General features: G+C 42.8%; 1 protein-coding gene across 4 annotated transcripts in view; it reads left to right on the top strand.

The window, feature by feature from the left end:
* The window catches only part of kif13a (kinesin family member 13A), a 55764-nt gene that overhangs the window by 35136 nt on the left and 6987 nt on the right, over positions 1–13641 (top strand). For 3 of the 4 annotated variants that reach the window (XM_058083508.1, XM_058083507.1, XM_058083509.1), the window contains exons 21-37: positions 383–547; positions 631–804; positions 1577–1728; positions 1805–1937; positions 2024–2170; positions 4973–5072; positions 6106–6232; positions 6629–6684; positions 6869–6993; positions 9022–9198; positions 9265–9357; positions 9427–9579; positions 10920–10994; positions 11106–11156; positions 11268–11349; positions 12591–12742; positions 13096–13254. In XM_058083508.1, coding sequence (XP_057939491.1) covers positions 383–547; positions 631–804; positions 1577–1728; positions 1805–1937; positions 2024–2170; positions 4973–5072; positions 6106–6232; positions 6629–6684; positions 6869–6993; positions 9022–9198; positions 9265–9357; positions 9427–9579; positions 10920–10994; positions 11106–11156; positions 11268–11349; positions 12591–12742; positions 13096–13254 — 2121 coding nt within the window. The remainder of the gene's footprint in view (positions 1–382; positions 548–630; positions 805–1576; positions 1729–1804; positions 1938–2023; positions 2171–4972; positions 5073–6105; positions 6233–6628; positions 6685–6868; positions 6994–9021; positions 9199–9264; positions 9358–9426; positions 9580–10919; positions 10995–11105; positions 11157–11267; positions 11350–12590; positions 12743–13095; positions 13255–13641) is intronic. The other variant, XM_058083510.1, reaches the window with a different exon arrangement.

The following is a 13641-nucleotide window of genomic DNA, read 5'->3' as shown; positions in this document are numbered from 1 at the left end:
AATGAATGAATGTTTTTTTACACGGCGGCACGGCGGTCCAGTGGTTAGCGCGCAGACCTTATAGCTAGGAGACCAGGGTTCAATTCCACCCTTGGCCATCTCTGTGTGGAGTTTGCATGTTCTCCCCGTGCATGCGTGGGTTTTCTCCGGGTACTCCGGTTTCCTCCCACATTCTAAAAACATGCTAGGTTAATTAGCGACTGCGAATTGTCCATAGGTATGAATGTGAGTGTGAATGGTTGTTTGTCTATATGTGCCCTGTGATTGGCTGGCGTCCAGTCCAGGGTGTATCCCGCCTCTCGCCCGTAGAAAATGAATGAATGAATGAATGAATGTTTTTTTTACACCCTACATATGATGTTTGTTTCCCTTTTGTGAACAGCTAGCAGGAAGGTTGCACGTGGAGCTGATGCGAGTCAGCGGCGCTGTCCCCGAACGCCTATGCGGTGGAGACGACTCCTCTGAGAACTCCAGTGAGAGCAGCTGCTACGAGGTCATGGACACCAATGGGGAGATCGTCCACATGGCCAAGAGGCTCATTATCAGGGTACTCAGACTCCACATATATAACAAAATATTGTTACTTTGAAATGTATGTCCTGAGGCTTCATCCCTTGTCCGTGTTCGCAGGTTCGCATCAGGGAAGCGACAGGGCTGCCTGTCAACCTGTCCAACTTTGTATTTTGTCAGTACACCTTCTGGGAACATGGCGAGCCCACAGTGGCTCCTCCAATGGTGAGCCCAGATAGGCCGTCCCATTTGAGTCCAGACACGCACTTCACGGTCCAGTTTGACCACTGCAAGGTGAGAAAGGTTAGGTTTTTAGTTGCATCTTAGTCTGACCGGTACTTATTTTTCCATGGATGTTGCATTTTGGTGAGACTCCACACAATAGCCACGTTTACATGAGGAGTTTTTCTTTTTCCGAATGGAATCTTTCCGAACGACCTTTCTGAAAACAATGGTATCCATGGAAAGGAGTATTCCAATCGCGTGTCTACATGCGGCGCTATAATCCAACAGAATAGTCAATGGGGCATGCGCAGTAAAACGCAAACACCAACCAGCTAGGAGACCCAAGTTCGTTACCACCAGAAGGAGAATTCGATTCCAAGAAGGAGGCTGACATCATTGCAGCTCCCTTACAGACACCAATGAATGTATTGCTCAGATGCAATGCATTATGGGAAAACTTTAAAGGGGTTGGGTTTTTAATTTTTATTTAAAAATAATATTGGTTACATTACAGGCTGCATGGCGGAAGAGAGAGTGGTTAGCGCTCAGGCCACACAGCTAGAAGACCCGAGTTCGATTCCACTCTCAGACATCTCTGTGTGGAGTTTGCATGTTCTCCTCGTGCATGCATGGGTTTTCTCCGGGTACTGCTAGGTTAATTAGCGACTCCAAATTGTCCATAGGTATGAGTGTGAGTGTGAATGGTTGTTTGTCTATATGTGCCCTGTGATTGGCTGGCGACCTGTGATCTCATTTTTAGATCACCAATTATTTGATGTACTACATATTGTGTATATTTTGCTGGTGACAAATGTTTTAATGTTTAATGTGTTTTGCACAGGACTACGTTGTACATGTGACGGATGACTTTTTGGAGTTCATATCAGACGGAGCGTTGGCAATAGAAGTGTGGGGTCACTGCTGTGCCAAGAGTGGACGCTCTCCATGGGAGTTAGATGCACTGGAATCCAAGACCCAGACACTCCGAGACAGGTACAGGTAGACTTTGTGCTGATTGGCAGGAAGAATCTAAAAGTTTTTTTTTAATTTTGGCGCATATTCCCTGAAGGTGGAGCGAGGTGTCTCGCAGGATCGAGTTGTGGGTCTCCATCCAGGAGCTGAATGAGCAGGGAGAGTACTCTGCAGTGGAGCTACATCCTGGAAAAGACATCAGCACAGGAGGAGTCTTCCAATTGCGGCAGGTCGGAGAGAAAAACAGAAAAATGTTCCCACCATTTAAACAAGATAGTAACTCATGTAATGTAAAGTTGATGATTGATCCAAACAGGGTCACTCCAGAAGACTACATGTCAGCGTTAAGCCGGTCCAAAACTCGGGAACTCTGCCTCTGCTGGTGGAAGCGTTCCTGTCTGTGTCCATCGGCTGTGTGACCGTCCGATCCTCTAAACTGCAGAGACCCCTTGACACCTACCAGGTCTGTGAAACACATTCATCGTGAATCGTAGGCAGGCCGTGGTAAACAAGCAAACCTTCATAAGCTTTTTTACTTTATTATACTTGACCTCATATTACAAATATACAACATAAGGTGGCCAGAAAGCAAAATTTGTTCTCAATCAGAAATCACTCCACAATCTTTATTGCTCTTTGGTTCTACCATATCTTACTTATTGTGTGGAAATATGGGCTAATAACTATAAAAGCAATCTTCACTAAATGTACTGCAAAAAGGTCAGTAAGGATAATTCATAATGCCGCCTACAGAGAACATACTAACTCCTTATTTCTAAAATCACAAATACTTCAACTTGCTGATATAGTTCATCTTCAAACAGCTAAAATAATGTATAAGGCTAAAAATAACCAATTACCAAAAAATGTCAATACTACCAATACTTCTCTACAAGAGAGGAGAAATATGATCTCAGGGAAGAAGTACATTTGAAACACTTATATGCTAGGACTACGTTAAAAAGCCAGATTGTTGATGTAGATATCGGTGCATAATAACGGTAACGGTAACACTGTTGAAATAGTAATTCATTACATTAGTCATTACTGGAATTCAATAATGCCATTATCTTGAATGTGGGTATTCCCAGCACTGTTTACAAGGTCAGTTTCTGCAAAAAAGGTCAGTAAGGATAATTCATAATGCCGCCTACAGACAACATACTAACTCCTGATTTCTAAAATCACGATATAGTTCATCTTCAAACAGCTAAAATAATGCATAAGGCTAAAAATAACCAATTACCAAAAAATGTCAATTCAAGAAACAATACAAGCAGTTGATGTTTGCTAAATACAAGGATGAAGAGTCTTGAACCAGTCATGATGTGCTATATATATCACTATATTGACACTTACTATGTGGTACACATTATGTCATTGTAAGGTCATATCACCTCGTACTTCGGTACGTGACAAAAAAATTAAAAAATATAATAAAAATAAATAAATAAATTAACTTAAATTATATTAGGAAAGCAGGAAGTGAACAAATGTAACAGTTACTGATTGTAAAAGTACCAGATGGAGGGGTAGGAAAGCAGGAAGTGAACAAATGTGACAGTTACTGATTGTAAAAGTACCAGATGGAGGGGTAGGAAAACAGGAAGTGAACAAATGTAACAGTTACTGATTGTAAAAGTACCAGATGGAGGGGTAGGAAAGCAGGAAGTGAACAAATGTAACAGTTACTGATTGTAAAAGTACCAGATGGAGGGGTAGGAAAGCAGGAAGTGAACAAACGTAACAGTTACTGATTGTAAAAGTGCCAGATGGAGGGGTAGGAAAGCAGGAAGTGAACAAATGTAACAGTTACTGATTGTAAAAGTGCCAGATGGAGGGGTAGGAAAGCAGGAAGTGAACAAATGTAACAGTTACTGATTGTAAAAGTGCCAGATGGAGGGGTAGGAAAGCAGGAAGTGAACAAATGTAACAGTTACTGATTGTAAAAGTGCCAGATGGAGGGGTAGGAAAGCAGGAAGTGAACAAATGTAACAGTTACTGATTGTAAAAGTGCCAGATGGAGGGGTAGGAAAGCAGGAAGTGAACAAATGTAACAGTTACTGATTGTAAAAGTACCAGATGGAGGGGTAGGATTTAATAAGCTTTGCTTCTTCCTACTCCTTTTGGACATGTGGAACTGTGAACTGATTATGTGATGCATTCAATTGTAATCTGATGCATGTTCAAATGAAATTAAACCATTACCATTACTTTATTATTATTATTACTTGTACATTGCTCTGAGTTATGATCTGCACCCCCCCACACACACATGCAAACACACACACACATTTGACTGTGTTCTCTCCTGCCAGAGAGAGGTGGAAGACGATATGGATAGTTACCAGGTACCGCCATCCTGCTGTAATGCACCCCACAGCATGATGTATTGTGTGTTTGGCGACTAGGCCCCCCCTTTGTCTGAGAAGCCTGCAAGAGAAGAAGAAGAAGTGGGCTGTGCCTCCGCCTGCTAAAAACGACTTGGCTTTGTTAAACAAAACACGCACCGTTCAGTAATTGCATATCACAACGGCCATTCCTCTGTGGCAAAAACGCAGCTCCAAACCGCGGCTGAGCTGGCCACTCATATGCCTCCAGACTTATGTACGCTAACGCTACTGTTTGCTTGTCACTACTAAGCGATACCTACTTACACGGATGCTGCATGGCGGGCACTACATTGCATGGCGGATGTGCACTAGATGCCAAAGGTGTGATGTGGTTGGCTTTGGAGGGTATTTTTGTTTCCCTTAACACTAAACAGGTGAGATTACATCATAGATTGGAATTATTTTTTATGCAATATTAACGAGCAGCATGATGAAAAATGGTTAGCATGTCTGCCTCAAAGATAGGAGGTTCTGGGTTTGAATCTCAACTCTGACCTCATTGCGTTATTGGAGTTTGAATGTTCTCGTGCTTGCATGGGTTTTCCAGTTTCCTTTGACAGTTCAAAAAAAAATGCATGTCAGGTTAATTGGAGACTTAGACTTAGACTTAGACTTAGACTTAGACTTAGACTTAGACTTAGTCTGTAGTTGTGGACATGAGTGGGAATGGCCTTTCCACCAAAGACCATGACTTGGAGAGCGAATCAAATATCACTAGATGTTGTCTAAAGAAACAGATATGGCCTTCCATAAGATCCACCTTTGCCCCCCCCCCCCCACTGTGGTAACCCTTACTTAACTGCATGCAGGCTACTTCACTGTCATTGGCTCTGGACAAACTGGCGCTGATTCTTTTGTATGTGTGCTTCCAGGAGGAAGATCTAAGCTGTGTAAGAGAGCGATGGTCGGACGCTCTCATCAAACGACGGGAGTACCTTGATGAACAAATCAAGAAGATAATCAACAAGCAGGGTGAGTTTGGACCTTATTTGGGCTTCTTGTACCACCATGGTTCCTACCCTGATGGAAAGGAGCTCAGTGGAAACCCAACTACAGCTAACTGTACCGCTTGGGGTAGTTACAGCTGAGGGCTCGACAATAACAATGTACCGATGGCCCGGGGCAAGTTAAAACAAAATTCGGGCAAGTAAATCCAATCAGTCATATTCCCGTCAGGCAAGTGCACTTTGGCCTGCCATACTGGAAATCTTGAAATGGACCAATCAGAATCGTTTATTTAGACCGCGGTCCGCAGTCCACATTCCGCATTTTACCCACACCCGTTCTTGTTCGCGATCAACCAATCAACGATCGTTTGACCACGAAAACATCTATCACGGCGTCCCTGCCAACATCGTCTTGCGGGGTACACCCTGGACTGGTGGCCAGCCAATCACAGGGCACATATAGACAAACAACCATTCACACTCACATTCATACCTATGGACAATTTGGAGTCGCTAATTAACCTAGCATGTTTTTGGAATGTGGGAGGAAACCGGAGTACCCGGAGAAAACCCACGCATGCACGGGGAGAACATGCAAACTCCACACAGAGAAGATGCCAGAGGGTTTGAATTGAACCCTGGTCTCCTGGCTGTGAGGTCTGCGCGCTAACCACTAGACCGCTGTGCCGCCACAGTGATCATGTGATGTTTATTTTACTTTATGATTAAAGCTGTTAGTTTGATCTGACTCGGGTTGCAATAGTAAAGATCGGTTGACCCAATAACTTGCGTTGTCATTTATTATTTAATAAGCACAATGTTTATTCAATCGTGAATGTACTTTTATTTATCAACGCAAAGTGCCTAGAAATCTCTTGACAATCCAGATTTCCATTCAACGTCATGATCTATGTACGAAAACAACCACCAGAAATGATAATCATTTCATTTTTATTTGAGATTCTCATGTGATGCCACAAAAAATAGATGATTAGAGGCAAGTCATTTTTTGTTTTTAATGTAGATGCTAAATTTTCATTCGCTTTCCATCCTTTCAGAGAAGTCAGAGGAGGATGTTGAGCGTGAAGCCCGGCTGGTGGAACAATGGGTCGGTCTCACTGAGGAGAGAAATGCTGTTCTTGTACCAGCACCTGGAAGTGGCATCCCTGGAGCTCCTGCTGACTGGTAAAATATGCATACCTTATTCTTACTCTCCCATGTATGAATACTTGAATAATGATTTGGAGTGCATGAGAAATTGTGAAGCGAAACAGCTCATTTTGATTATGTGGTCAGTTATAAAGTATATTGCACAATACAACAGCGACAGAACCAATGTTGTGGTACTCTTATGAGCAGACTGATGCACCAGCATTGATGAAGCTGATGATTTTATTGCAAACAAGTGTAACACTTGTAGCATTTTAAAGCGCATGCAGAGGTTGATAAAGCTGCTTGTGATATTTCAAATGCGCATCTTTATTTTTTGACCCATGCAAATTAAATGTTTTTAGACTACACGCCCACAGCTACAAGTTTATATTGATTATAGCTTTGCTCATTTCCTTCAACTGCCCGTAGGACCCCACCTGCAGGAATGGAGGCTCACATCCCAGTCCTTTTCCTGGATTTGAACGGTGAGAGAAACCAGATCAGATCTAGATCAAACTTCATGGGGACGTTTATTGGGAATGTATTTGGACAAAAACATACCTAGCATGAAAAACCAATGATAGGAAGTTGCATGCTAACGGGTACGGGATTATACAAGCATACCTAAAGAAGCGTAAAGAGAAATTTGCGTTTTTTTTAATTTTTTAGCTGATAATCTGACAGTGAATGAGCAGCTGACAGGCCCGCACGCTGCAGGCGTTAACTCTATCCTTCCCAAGGAGCACGGAAGCCAGTTCTTCTATCTTCCTATCATCAAGCACAGCGATGAAGAGGTGAGAAATGACTTTGGATCTACTGACCTCTGGTGTTCAAAAGTGGAACTGCATAGTTGTTTCTTGTTGTATTTGGAATATAATGTGGGTTGGTCACATGGCATAATTTTTTTTTTTTTATTGACATCCAGCTTCACTCTGACATTTGTCACTTGATCATCAATCTGTCATACGTAGCCATATTCTTGACTCTACCAGCTTTGTTTACGCTACATTATGCATCGCTTATGCGCAGAGTAAGAAACGACCAGAGTTTTAAGCTACCGAGCTAACTAGTTAGCTTCCAATTGATTATACATTTTGATTTTAAAATTTAAGAATCAGTAAAAATGTACCACTGCCACACAGAATGGGAGGAGGTGTCAGACACTTAATTCATGGCTGAGTTAATACTGGTCATGTCTCATCAGTGTCTGATCAGTGTTTTTTTTTTTGCTAATAGTAGCCCGGATTATAAATTTAGATTTTAAAATTTAAGAATCTGTAAAAATGTACCACTGCCACACAGAATGGGAGAAGGTGTCATACACTTAATTCATGGCTGAGTTAATACTGGTCATGTCTCATCAGTGTCTGATCAGTGTTTCTTTTTTTTTTTGCTAATAGTAGCCCGGATTATACATTTTGATTTTAAAATTTAAGAATCGGTAAAATTGTACCACTGCCACACAGAATTGGAGGAGGTGTCAGACACTTAATTCATGGCTGAGTTAATGCTGGTCATGTCTCATCAGTGTCTGATCAGTGTTTTTTTTGCTAATAATAGCCCGGATTATAAATTTTGATTTAAAAATTTAAGAATCGGTAAAAACGTACCACTGCCACACAGAATGGGAGGAGGTGTCATACACTTAATTCATGGCTGAGTTAATGCTGGTCATGTCTCGTCAGTGTCTGATCAGTGTTTTTTTTTTTTGCTAATAGTAGCCCGGATTATAAATTTTGATTTTAAAATTTAAGAATCGGTAAAGATGTACCACTGCCACACAGAATGGGAGGAGGTGTCAGACACTTAATTCATGGCTGAGTTCATACTGGTCATGTCTCATCAGTGTCTGATCAGTGTTTTTTTTGCTAATAATAGCCCGGATTATAAATTTTGATTTAAAAATTTAAGAATCGGTAAAAATGTACCACTGCCACACAGTATGGGAGGAGTTGTCAGACACTTAATTCATGGCTGAGTTAATACTGGTCATGTCTCATCAGTGTCTGATCAGTGTTTTTTTTTTTTTTGCTAATAGTAGCCTGGATTATAAATTTTGATTTTAAAATTTAAGAATCGGTAAAAATGTACCACTGCCACACAGTATGGGAGGAGTTGTCAGACACTTAATTCATGGCTGAGTTAATACTGGCCATGTCTCATCAGTGTCTGATCAGTGTTTTTTTTTGCTAATAATAGCCCGGATTATAAATTTTGATTTTAAAATTTAAGAATCGGTAAAAATGTACCACTGCCACACAGAATGGGAGGAGGCGTCAGACACTTAATTCATGGCTGAGTTAATACTGGTCATGTCTCATCAGTGTCTGATCAGTGTTTCTTTTTTTTTGCTAATAGTAGCCCGGATTATACATTTTGATTTTAAAATTTAAGAATCTGTAAAATTGTACCACTGCCACACAGAATGGGAGGAGGTGTCAGACACTTAATTCATGGCTGAGTTAATGCTGGTCATGTCTTAATAGTGCAGTGTCTGATCAGTGTTTTTTTTTGCTAATAGTAGCCCGGATTATAAATTATGATTTTAAAATTTAAGAATCGGTAAAAATGTACCACTGCCACACAGAATGGGAGGCGGTGTCAGACACTTAATTCATGGCTGAGTTAATACTGGTCATATCTCATCAGTGTCTGATCAGTGTTTATTTTTTTTTGCTAATAGTAGCCCATAGTCAACGATAATTCATTGATTATTACATTTTTGAAAAAATGGCTCTAGAGTGGAGGAGCAATATTCCACTATGTAGCGAGGGTCGACTGTACTTCAAGTATTTGAAAATACACACAATACATTTGTCCAGGTGTCAGCAGTGTGCTCCTGGGACTCGTCCATCCATGATTCTGTGCACCTCAACCGGGTCACGTCCCCTCACGAGCGCATCTACCTGATCCTCAAAGCCACGGTGCAGCTCAGCCATCCTGCCTCCATGGAGCTGGTCCTCCGTAAGAGAGTGGCTGTCAACATCTACAACAAACAGGTCCGTGATTAAAGATGATTTATTGTTTCGTATATGATTTACTTGACTGACCTTCTCTCTATTCAGAGTTTCACACAGAGTCTCAAAAGGAGAATGTCCCTCAAGAATACCCTTCACTCCTGCGGTGTGACCTATGAGATTGTTTCGAACATACCAAAGGTGAAATATTTCTCCTCTTATTGTATTTACTATCAAAGCAACCTTTCCTTATATGCACTCTAATGTCAGGCCTCAGAGGAGCCGGAAGAAAGAGAGACCTTGGCCCTCATGGCGGCTCGTGCCGACAGTGAGGAGACTCAGGACGGAGAAACCTACATCGAGAAATACACTCGGGGAGTCCTGCAAGTGGAGAACATTGTCAGTTTAGAGAGGCTACGACAGGTACGTTGTTCTAACGTTGTTAGAATTCTGTATTCTCATGTTAAACGATGACAAAGTTTCAGATAATGATGATAATAATGACTCTGAACGCTCGGTTTCAAACACCTGGTGTTAGCACTCAGTAAACGTGGACCTATACATGTCCGGAAGTCCCTGGGAGTGCTTGGGACTGTGACCAATCACAGCATAGTGGATGTGAATGGAGGCGGGCCGTGGGTGGAATAAATTGAACAGAAGCAGGAAATCATTGAAATTGTGCACAAAGAGGTGCAGAATCTGGAAGATCTAGAAAGCTTTTTGTCTGGTATGGAACCATTCATTCATTCATTTTCTACCGCTTATCCTCATGAGGGTCACGGGGGTACTGGAGCCTATCCCAGCTCTCTTCAGGCGAGAGGCGGGGTACACCCTGGACTGGTGGCCAGCCAATCACAGGGCACATATAGACAAACAACCATTCACACTCACATTGGAACCATTCATTCATTTTCTACCGCTTTTCCTCACAAGGGTCACGGGGATGCTGGAGCCTATCCCAGCTGTCTTGGGGCGCGAGGCGGGGTACGCCCTGGACCGGTGGCCAGCCAATCACAGGGCACATATAGACAAACAACCATTCACACTCACATTGGAGCTAATTAACCACCAAAAACAAGTGATTACTGTAATCATTCATTCATTTTCTACCGCTTTTCCTCACGGGGGTGCTGGAGCCTATCCCAGCTGTCTTCAGGCGAGAGGCGGGGTACACCCTGGACTGGTGGCCAACCAATCACAGGGCACATATAGACAAACAACCATTCACACTCACATTAGAACCAATTAACCACAAAAAACAAGTGATTACTGTAATCATTCATTCATTCATTTTCTACCGCTTTTCCTCACGGGGGTGCTGGAGCCTATCCCAGCTGTCTTCAAGCGAGAGGCGGGATACACCATGGACTGGTGGCCAGCCAATCACAGGGCACATATAGACAAACAACCATTCACACTCACATTGGAACCAATTAACCACAAAAAAACAAGTGATTACTGTTATCATTCATTCATTCATTTTCTATTGCTTTTCCTCACGAGGGTCACGGGGGTGCTGGAGCCTATCCCAGCTGTCTTCAGGCGAGAGGCGGGGTACACCCTGGACTGGTGGCCAGCCAATCACAGGGCACATATAGACAAACAACCATTCACACTCACATTAGAACCAATTAACCACAAAAAACAAGTCATTACTGTAATGATTATTTTTTTATATGAAATCACAGATTAATTGGAGGTCAGTAAATATTTTTTTCTTAAATAATGAATCTAAAAGCATGAATATATGTTTTTCTGTACAGGCCGTGACAGTGAAGGAAGCACTGGCTGCAAGAGGAAGACTCAGAAGAAGCATCAGTACACCAAATGTACAAAATGTAAAGAACACATTACTCTGATTTCTTTACACAATGTGGATTGCATGGAAGTATAGAAATAGTTCAGAGATGTGTAAAAAAAAAAATAATAACACTTCCTGTTTTCTATAGTCGTCCTGCAGTAAAACAGACCTGACGGGTTGTGAGGATGAAGACTGCAAGGTATGTGAGGCATGCTTTAATGCTGTGTGTTTATAACTGAATATGAATAAATGAATATATGAATATACTCAATATGAGGTAATATGAGCTGTGTGTGTGTTTGATGCCCAGGACCACTGTGATCACGTTGACAGCTGCAATCCTCAGGATGGTTCTCTCTGCAGCACACCAGTGAAGAACAAAGAGGGTCCAGGTAAATAGCCCCAGAGAATATACTGTATTTGCATTAGGTGGTTTTTTTTCTAAATACTATTTTAAAATAAGTCTCTTTGGTGAGGTGGTGGGTGGGTTTACATGGGGTGGGCTTATCTAAGTGGGGTCTGGGCCGAGGCGTATCATGTCCATAAGAAACAAACATTTAAGCGCCTTATTTCTCAAAAGTGAAGTAAACAAGTGAGGGAAATTACAGATTTTTCTCAAGTTTGGTGCTCATGAGGAGGCTACATGGATACATCCATCCTTATCCTCATGCTGGAGCCTATCCCAGGTGTCTTAGGGCGAGAGGCGGGGTACACCCTGGACTGGTCGCCAGCTAATAAGAGGGCACATATAGACAAACAACCATTCACACTCACATTCATACCTATGGATAATGGATATGTTGCAAACTCCACACAGAGATGGCCGAGGGTGGAATTGAACTCGTGTCTCCTAGCTGTGAGGTCTGTGCGCTAACCACTCGTCCGCTGGGCAGCCCACATAAAATTATTAATTAATTCTTTCATTAATTTTCTACCACTTATCGCGGGGGGTGCTGGAGCCTATCCCAGCTGTCTTCGTGCCGAGAGGCGGGGTACACCCTGGACTGGTGGCCAGCCAATCACAGGGCACATATAGACAAACAACCATTCACACTCACATTCATACCTATGGACAATTTGGAGTCGCTAATTAACCTAGCATGTTTTTGGAATGTGGGAGGAAACCGGAGTACCCGGAGAAAACCCACACACGCATGGGGAGAACATGCAAACTCCACACAGAGATTTCCAAGCCGAGATTCGAACCCAGGTCTTCACGATATCCTGACTGTGTGGCCCTCCATGGATACATTCTACTGTTATATAATTAAAATATCAATATTGCATAATAGCCGCAGGTTCAATTCCACCCTTGGCCATCTCTGTGTGGAGTTTGCATGTTTTCCGGGTGCATGTGTGTGTTTTTTCCGGGTACTCCGGTTTCCTCCCACATTCCAAAAACATGCTAGGTTAATTAGCGACTCCAAATTGTCCATAGGTATGAATGTGAGTGTGAATGGTTGTTTGTCTATATGTGCCCTGTGATTGGCTGCATGTCCAGGCCACCAGTCCAGGGTGTACCCCGCCTCTCGCCACGAAGACAGCTGGGATAGGCTCCAGCGGGTAGAAAATGAATGAATGAATGAATGAATGAATATTACATAATAGGGAACTTGATATCATCCCCTCATAGGTTTGCTTCCAGAGAGTCCGACGTTCTTCAACTCGAGTCCCTTCAAGCTTCTGTCCCCTCAGCCGTCCAAGTTCCTCAAGTCCCTGCTGCCTGTTAAGGAGGAGAACAAGGTGAAGAAAGTCCTGGAGGCGCGTCCGTTGCTGGGACAAGAGGCAAGAAAGAACAATTGAAATATATAACTTAAATGTGCTCATCATTCTTTGTGTTGTGTCACTCATCATATCAACAAACGCTTCCACAACTTTGTAAATGTGCGTGTTGACAAACGTGTTTTGTCAAGAGTGCACTGTTGGTTGTCCACAACCATGCATAGCCAAACAGAGAACAGACATATTGCTTCCATGAAATAATATACATACAGCAATAATACATCATTGCGGAACTAACATTGCAAAAAGCATGCCAAGTAACTAACTGTGTAACCTGCCCAACATGCATGCATGCATGTATCGTATGCGTGTGCGTGAGTGTGAAGTTTGTGCTGTTGTTCTGACCCCATCCGCAGAGCATGCGCTCATGTGTGGACAGCCCTGCACTGCTCCCCCCTCCCTGCCCCTGGCGCCGACCCAGGGCAGGCAGCGAGGGCCACTGCAAGCCTACCACCCTCACCTCCACCTCCACCCCCGCCTGCAGGCAGCTCAGCCACACACTGCCACGCGGTGCTGTAAGTTGCTACACACACGTTGGCTCTCACGGGAAGTAACGCCACAAATTGTCACGGCGGGGTGAAATCATACCGGGAAATCCGTATCACGCTTGGTCACGCTTGACACCTCAGGTCTGGTTGGTTTGACTAATGTGGGTGGTCTCATCCATACTCGAGTGTGGTACACAGGGCTGTACAGTGATAGTGACAAGGTATATAACTATTGTTGACGAGCTGTTACAGCTTCCTGTGTAGGAGTAGTAGTGGCAAATGGTGAATGAAGCGACATCCAGATTGTTGATGTAGATATCAGTGCATAATAACGGTAACGGTAACACTGTTGGAATAGTAATTCATTACATTACTCATTACTGGAATTCAATAATACCATTATTTTGAATGTGG

The sequence above is a fragment of the Doryrhamphus excisus genome, chromosome 10 (assembly GCF_030265055.1).
Source record: "Doryrhamphus excisus isolate RoL2022-K1 chromosome 10, RoL_Dexc_1.0, whole genome shotgun sequence".
NCBI classification, from domain to species: domain Eukaryota; kingdom Metazoa; phylum Chordata; class Actinopteri; order Syngnathiformes; family Syngnathidae; genus Doryrhamphus; species Doryrhamphus excisus.
The sequence above is the reverse complement of the archived record's forward strand: the minus strand, read 5'-3'. Positions and strand labels throughout refer to the sequence as shown.